Source organism: Maniola hyperantus, chromosome 22 (genome assembly GCF_902806685.2).
Source record: "Maniola hyperantus chromosome 22, iAphHyp1.2, whole genome shotgun sequence".
Classification (NCBI taxonomy): Eukaryota; Metazoa; Arthropoda; class Insecta; order Lepidoptera; family Nymphalidae; genus Maniola; species Maniola hyperantus.
Window position 1 is genome coordinate 9,759,983 of NC_048557.2, and position 8,403 is coordinate 9,768,385.

Consider the following 8,403-nt stretch of genomic DNA (forward strand, 5'->3'; position numbering starts at 1 on the left):
AATTCGCGAGCATAACCTATTGATAGATAAAGTAGACAAATTAGTAGTCTATAACAAACATTGGAAGAAGGAAATAATGGTACATTTTGAGGTCTTTATTTCTCACTAGCTGGTCCTCTGAATTAACCCGGTGTTTGATATAGCCTTACTTCCTGGATAAACTGGCTTTTGAATGGTGAAAGAATTATTAAAACCAAAAATTAGTTTTTATTCTACAGCTAATTATAGTACCTGGTAGAAAGATTAGGAGTTTAGAAGAGACTAGCTTAAGCCCACAACTTCGTCCGCGTGGACCACACAAATTTTAAACCCCTATTTCACCCCCTTAGGAGTTGAATTTTCAAAAATCCTTTCTTAGCAGATGCCTACGTCATAATAGCTAACCTCATGCAAAATTTCAGCCCGATCCGTCCAGTATGTGAGCTGTGCGTTGATAGATCAGTCAGTCCAGTCAGCTTTTCCTTTTTTATATAATAATGGGTTTAGGTTCTTAAAAATCCTGTGGGAACTCTTTGATTTCCCAGGATAAAAGTAGTCTATGCCACTCTCCAGGTCTTTAACTATACTCATGCAAAAATCGTCAATCCGTTTCTCCGTTGCGACGTGTTTGAAGGAAAAACCAACAGACCAACAAACAAACCAACACTTTCGCATTTATAATAGGGGTACTGATACATAAACAGTAAAGTCCTAATTATTGCAAAATGTATTTTCCGATTTGTTAATTTTTAAGTATAGTCACTACTATGTTATTAAGCATGTGTTATATTATATATGTAACATTATGCCTATATATCATTTTGGCGTCACATTATCTAACCTTTGGCAGCCTACCCCGTTCCTGAACATCTGGCTACAGCCCAGAACTTCCTGACCCAGACACTTGGCATTGGAATTTGCTATTACATATCTTTGATTATTCTAGCTATTAATTATTGTGTTTAAATAGAAATAAAATGCATATGAAGAGAAATTTTATAATATTATGAATGTTTGATTTTTTGAAAATCAGTACCCTTATTATAAATGCGAAAGTGTGTTGTTTGTTGGTTTATCCTTCAATTACGTCGCAACGGTGCAACGGATTTGCGTGATTTTTTGCATTGGGTATAGATAAAGACCTTTGGGCCGATTGCCTAAAACCTGCATCAATCATTATTACAATCTCAATTGTTGTGATTGGCTGAATTTGTGTGATTCTTGCTCCAACAATGCATTGTAGCTAGTAGTGAGCGAGCATCAACCAATCAAAGGTGATTGCGATCGTGACATTGTAGCTGTCATTCTACGGCAATCGCGCACCGGAGAGTGACATAGGCTACTTTTATCCCAGTAAATCAAAGAGTTCCAACGGGATTATGAAACCTAATACCACACGGACGAAGTTGCGGGCATCAGCTGCTATTTTATAATGAAATCAACTGATGTCCACAACGTATGTCCACATGGATGGACATGTCTTATGTCCCAGCTAATGTCCACATGGGTTAACGTTTTTAAAATCCCATGGGATCTCTTATTTCCAGGATAAAAAGTAGGCTCTGTCACTCTCCAAGTCTACAACTATACCGTGTAAAAATCAAGTAAATCCATTGCTCTGTTATAGAAGGGCAAACCAACAAACACTTTCCCTTTTATAATATGGGTAGTGATGAATTTTTGAGACCAAATGAATGATATGAAAAACTTTAACATTTTCTTTATAGGTACATACGCATTCATGGCCTGAAGTTTGGAAAAGAAGACCACTTGGCGTTAATAAAACTAGCCTATGAACTGGTTCTTATACCTGATTTGGAGCCGTGCAAAGTACACAAGTTTGCAACTTTGTTCCTTATGCTCACAAAGTAAGTTTCATAATCATCCATCATCATCATCATGATCAACCCATCTCAATACAGAGCTCTCTCTACACAGCTCTCCTCTCGAGTGAGAAGGGTTTGGCCATAGTCTACCTTGCTGGCCATGTGCTGATTGGTAGACTTCACACACCTTTGAGAACATTATGGTAGGAACTCTCAGGCATGCAGGTTTCCTCACGATGTTTTCCTTCACCGTTAAAGCAAGTGATATTTATTTAATTAAAACGAATAACTCCGAAAAGATAGAGGTGCGTGCCCGGGACCGACCTCTGATTAGAAGGCGGACGTCCTAACCACTAGGCTATCATAGTTTGCTTTAAATAAGTAAAGTTCAAGTAAGTTAAGTTTACTATAGTATTAATGATGGAGCACCTTGGTGCTACACAATCTCCAAACTAAATTCTGACTCCTAACTCTATATCGTGATTTTAGGAAAAGATTTCTTATATCACCTGAAGAGTTAACGCTGCCATGGAGACCTCTTTATGATGTTGGCATAAGGATATTTGAAAAGAGTTCGACAAGTATAGGAATGTACCACTACCACACGTAAGTAAACATTTTAGATAGAAAATATCCTAAAGTAGGCTAGGGACAAATTAAGTGGTATTCCGCGAGCAGAAAATGCGCGGAATTTTTCTTTGTCTTTTCCTGCCGCAGATATGGCGCTCCCTTTAACATTTCAGTATGACACTACAAGAAAATCGCCGCGCGGGTCTCCCGCTCACAGAATTCCTCTAGATCTGTCCATAGCCTAATAATTGCCATCATTAATTTGAATACTGATAACATCCTGGAAATAAAAAGCTAAATAGCTTTTCTTTTAAACCTGCAATCAATATTTTTTTAATCTGATATTCTTAGGGGGCTTTTAATAGATTGCCAATTTTAATTTGTACATAATCTAAATATGGAGATACAGCTACCTCTGCTTATTAAAGTGGATCTATGAATGGTCTGAAATAAACGTTTATTTATTTATTATTATTATATTTAAGTGCTATAATTTTTAACACATAGATGACTATATTAAAACTATTGCTGCAATGCATCCAAATTTAAATTACTACATTACGATTACACTAACATTCATTAGAGGACTTAAGCAGTCCTCTAATGAACTGACGCCGTGCATTATTTGATTTAGACTTGGCTAAGTCACGAGTATTTTATAGCTTGTGTGACCTAAACCCACGTAACTCTTGTCCGTGACTTATGTAGTGCCCTTATGGACATTTGGACTGTGCGAAAATGTATGAAAGCTGCTATGTCCTTCTAATTGTCGATGTACATTACTTTCGGCCGCGTACTGTACAGCGTAAGTTAACCGTCTAAAGTCGTGTATATTTTCGCACGGAGTAAAAATGGACTTAAGTCACGAATATGCGTTACTTAAATCCAGGATAAGATCATGCGGTGTAATAATAAATAGTAGGTAAGCAGTTTAAATAATACGTTTTAAAATTAACTGACTTAGGTTGTGTGACGTAATTAAGGTCGCATCCATACTAATATTACCTACTTTGAGTGGGCGTGGAAATTGCAGTTAGCTAGACTGAGCTATGAGTGACTCATACAGGCGACCCATTCATTATCATTACACTTGATCATGACCTCACTGCAAGGTATAGTGATCGCAAAACAACACAAGGAATGCCGGTGTACGGACAAACCTGATCAGGTTTTTGTGATACACTGTAATTGTCAGTAACTTAATATACTAAATGTATCTTTGTTTTTAAAATAAAATAAATAATAAAATAAACTAGCTCAATCTGAAGTTGCAACATGCGGAATGCATGGACTAAGAATTAAATAAAGGAGCAGGGTCTGCTTATTATTCTTGCATAATATATAATATATATAATATATATATATATATATATAATATATATATATATTATATATATAATATATATATAATATTAATATAGATATTGCTTAATGTAGGACCAATATGTTTGTTCAGGGGCAAAAGTGGCAATGAAAAACCGAGTATGCTTGACATGGTTCGGAAATTCATCTCGGGCTACGGCTTAGACGATGCGCTCGAATTGTTTGGACTCGCGTTACCGGACGAAAGTGACTTGCTAACGTAAAATAGATTTAAATAATTTGCGGCCGAACACTGAAACGCTATTTATTATTTGAGCTATCACATACAATATTGCATTAAATTAATATTAATTATAATTAATATTAATTGTGCATCGCTCAAAAATATTGGTACCTATTGTTAAAATTTTTACGAATGATTGTTATGTCCTCGCGGAATAAACTTGCGCGACACAGGCCACAACGCGTAGAGGTTTAATATAAAAAGCCTAATTTATGGCAAAATAAACCGTCTAATTAGAGTGCGATAGCCACAACAGTTTTTTTGACTATAACCTGACATTGTTAAGGAGCGTTTCAGTTTTCGGGGGGTGGGATGCTTAATTATTTGGTGGCAGTTGGCTCATCTCTCATCAAAATATTTTAAAAAGTTATATATTATGATAATTAAACTTATGGCTCATAAATACGAACGGCCACAGGAACCTCACACGTTGGACTATAGATTTTGACGACCTCCCTGGCGCAGTGATAAGCGCTGTGGTCTTATTAGTGGGAGGTCCCGGGTTCGATTCCTGGCAGGGATTTAGAATTTTATAATTTCTAAATTTCTGGTCTGGTCTAGTGGGAGGCTTCCAACCCACCAGGCTGGGGGGAGGGTGCCGTCAAGCGATTTAGTGTTCCGGTACAATGCCGTGTAGAAACCAAAGGGGCATGGATTTATTAAAAACTGCCATAACCCTTCCGAGTTAGCGCGCTTACATCTTAGACTGCATCGTCACTTACCACCAGGTGAGATTGCAGTCAAGGGCTAACTTGTATCTGAGTAAAATATGTATTAGTAAATGTTGTCGACCTCACAATCATAAATCAAACGGGGGCAGGGTTTGCTTGAGTGGCTAAAAATTTGAATCACAGAATGTATTTTCAATGTTAATTGCAGATCTCTGGAGACGTCGTACATGACAATGATAAATGTGCAAAGCCGTAAGTACAACATCAGTTTTATAATTTACTAGCTTATGGCAGCAAGTATGTAATATTTATAAAATTTAGCTCAACCGGTAAAGGAGTGGACTGAAAACCGAAAGGTCGACGGTTCAAACCCCGCCCGTTGTACTATTGTCGTACCTACTCCTAGCACAAGCCTGACGCTTAGTTGGACAGGAAAGGGGAATATTAGTCATTTAACATGGCTAATATTCTTTTTCAAAAAGAAAAATTACATACATATGCCTGGTATTGTAGCTGTCTTTGCTTTTCAGATATTTCGAAGTGGGCGCAACAAAAGAAATGCTAGAGGAGTTGCTCCCACAAATCTGCCCATGGTCATCCAACTCTCAAATGATGGGTCCATTCACCACCTTCTTGCCCGTAGGACTGTATCCCAAGTATGCGGAACAGGGCCACTTGTTGTGGTTCGACCAACTGATGAACTTGTGGGACGTGTGCTATAACAACCAGTGCGGGATTTCCGTAAGTATCTACTTCCATCCTGCCCTTGGGCCAGAATGGTGTACTATGTCCAAACCCTTCTCACTCTAAGAGGAGACCCTTGCTCAGTAATAAGCCGGCGATGGGTTGATTATAATAATGATGATGATCCCATGTAAGATTCGCCTCAGTGCAACCCAAACTTTATAACAAAAACCGGCCAAGTGCGAGTCAGGCTCGCGCACCGAGGGATCCGTACTACAGTCGTATTTTTTCGACATTTTGCACGATAATTCAAAAATTATGATGCAAAAAATAAATAAAATCTGTTTTAGAATGCACAGGTGGAGCCCTTTCACATGATACCCCACTTGATATAGTTATCTTACTTTGAAAATTGAAAATACTAATCATTAGTTCATGACTACAATTTTTTTTGTGTGTGATGTAATCACAAATTTACGATTTTCAGATTTTACCATAATGTCTGCTAAAAGATCTACCTACCTACCAAATTTCATGATTCTAGCTCAACGGGAGTACCCTGTAAGTTTCTTGACAGACAGACAGACTACAAAGTGATCCTATAAGGGTTCCGTTTTTCCTTTTGCGGTACGGAACCCTAAAAATGATGCCAGTTATTCAACACTTCCTATATTTTCAAAGGATGTAATGATACTGTTCGCTGGTCTGGCGAAGAACCCGGGCGCAGTGGACTGGACTCCGCACGTGCCCAAAATGTTCATGAGATTCCTTCACGCGCTCAATTTGCCCGTCAGCTACAAAGATATGCAGTATACCAAGAATCATTCGCTCGGTAAGTCTTTAATACTTGGTTCCAAAAATATGACCGTCAAGAACTATATCATGCGAGAGTCTATTAATTTTTTTTTAAATTCATTATAGGTTAACGCTTGACCTCAATCACACCTGATGGAAAGTGATTATGTGGCCTAAGATGGGACGCTTTTACCTAAAGACGCCTATTCACTCTTGTTTTAAAGATACCCATGTTGTAATTGGTAGGTAACACAGATCGTGGAAGAGTATTCCAAACCTTAGCCATGCATATGAGGAATGATGAGTGATGACGGTCATCGAGTACGAGGATGGTTCTTACGGAGAGAAAATTTAAAGTATAAAAAAAATAAAGAATCTACTGTTAGGCGGTACGAAGTTCGCTGGGTCAGCTAGATCATAATAAAAATTAAAATTGATATTCATGCCCCAAAATGTTAATGACTTGAGAACTGCAACTAACAAGACCAAACTGATGTCTGGTCCAAAATGCTATAAATCTATGACAATCTGTATAGCAACCCTAATCTTTCAATTAATCCTTTTGTTTTGTAGACATGAAGGTTGTAGCATCTTGGATCGTTTGGACTATAAACCCAGACGGCGTCGTATTGAAACACTTGAGGTCCTTTCTCGCGGGAGTGGAGAGTTACTTGCAAAGCGCCAACGCCGGCCGGTGGTCCTTCAAACTGAGGGATCTTCTGAGGAAATTGGCTAGAGAATTTCTATCAGGTAAGATATCTATAAAAAAGCGTGATAGCCTAGTGGTTAAGACGTCCACCTCCTATTCGGGGATTCGATTCCGGGCACGCAACTCTTAACTTTTAGTAGTTATGTACGTTTTAAACAAATAAATATCACTTGCTTTAACGGTGCAAGAAAACGCCGTGAGAAAGTCGCAGGAGCCCCTGGATTCAGGCGGCGCAAGACCGTGGCGTGTGGAAGTCCCTACAAGACACTATGTCAAGCAGTGCACGTGTATCAATGATGATGATGATATCCATGTATGTAGCGTCCTGTAATCGATTGAACTAAGACGTCCAGTTTCGTCGCGGTAACCGTGCGATGGAGCCGCGTCCGACCGAGTGCTACCGCTTACAATTTTATTTACGCGCGCCGGCCGCGAAGCAACGTAGGTATCTATCTACCTGCCTACGGCCGGCCGGACGGGTTTATACGCAATGAGTAAAGACAGTGACGGGTACGCAAATGCAAATAATACAATTGTGTTACGCGGCGAGAATGATATACAACAGGAAGTAATGTTAGTAGAAGAGCACCAATACAACCAAGAGGAAGAGGTAGATATGACTTTAGAAGTGTGCAGGGAAGAGGATTTAAGAGACTCAGAAGAGAACAAGATCAGATGATGAGGAGAGTGAATGGACTACCGGTGGGAAGCAGAGGGAAAAAGACGAAACCCGGAAACGATTCAATTGAAATATATATCTCTAGTTCGGCAATTTTACCCAAACAGTTTGCAATGGCAAAACTTTTTAAAAAGAATAATTTGAGTGACATCGAAAGAGTAAAATATATCAGCCCTTTTAAAATTCGGCTCCATGTGCCTAATGAAATCAGCGCTAAGAAACTAGAAAATTGTAGGGAGTTTATTGATAAGGATGGAGAATCTATAGGGCGTTGGAGAAAGATATATCCTATGGTATCATAAGAGGAGTGGACTTGGACTTGTCAAGCGAAGAAATCGCCAAAAGTATTGAATGCCCCAATGAAATCGAATTACTATCCATTATGCGCCTCGACCCGCCGTAGCGATACAGCGGTAAACGGCTGGACTCCTAGTGAATGCGTTCGGCTATGTTTTAGAGGCAAACAGCTACCCCAATACATATCAGTAGACGGTCTCAAAATTAATATAGAACCATATATTTTCCGGGTCTCTCAGTGCTCACATGTTGGCGGCTAGGTCACATTCTTAGAAGGTGTCCCTCATTCAAGGTCATTTGCCCAAAATGCGGTGGAAACCACGACAATTGCACAACTACAACTTATAAGTGTGTTACTGTAATGGAAACCATATGGCGATGTCAAAGACGTGTCCCAGTTATCTTAAAGAACGAAAACTTAGAGAGATAATGGCCGAACTTAATTGTACCTATAAAAAAGCGTTATCTGTTTACGTGCCATTGAGACCAGAGAGGCCACCCAATATGCCGGACTGCCCTTCCTCACCTATTCTTCCTACGACGTCCTACACATCAGCAAATATAAATAAACCGCCCGCTTCATCAGA

At 39.0% G+C, this 8,403-nt stretch overlaps 1 protein-coding gene across 1 annotated transcript; it reads left to right on the forward strand.

Moving 5' to 3' along the window:
* The first annotated feature begins 4,900 nt into the window (after positions 1-4,900).
* On the forward strand, positions 4,901-7,519 carry LOC117992732 (proteasome activator complex subunit 4A-like). The gene is made up of 5 exons (XM_034980447.2): positions 4,901-4,904; positions 5,183-5,393; positions 6,018-6,168; positions 6,705-6,881; positions 7,422-7,519. Exons 2-5 carry the CDS (start codon positions 5,211-5,213, stop codon positions 7,517-7,519), a joined length of 609 nt encoding a protein of 202 aa, XP_034836338.2. The 5' UTR covers positions 4,901-4,904; positions 5,183-5,210.
* Positions 7,520-8,403: the final 884 nt, after the last annotated feature.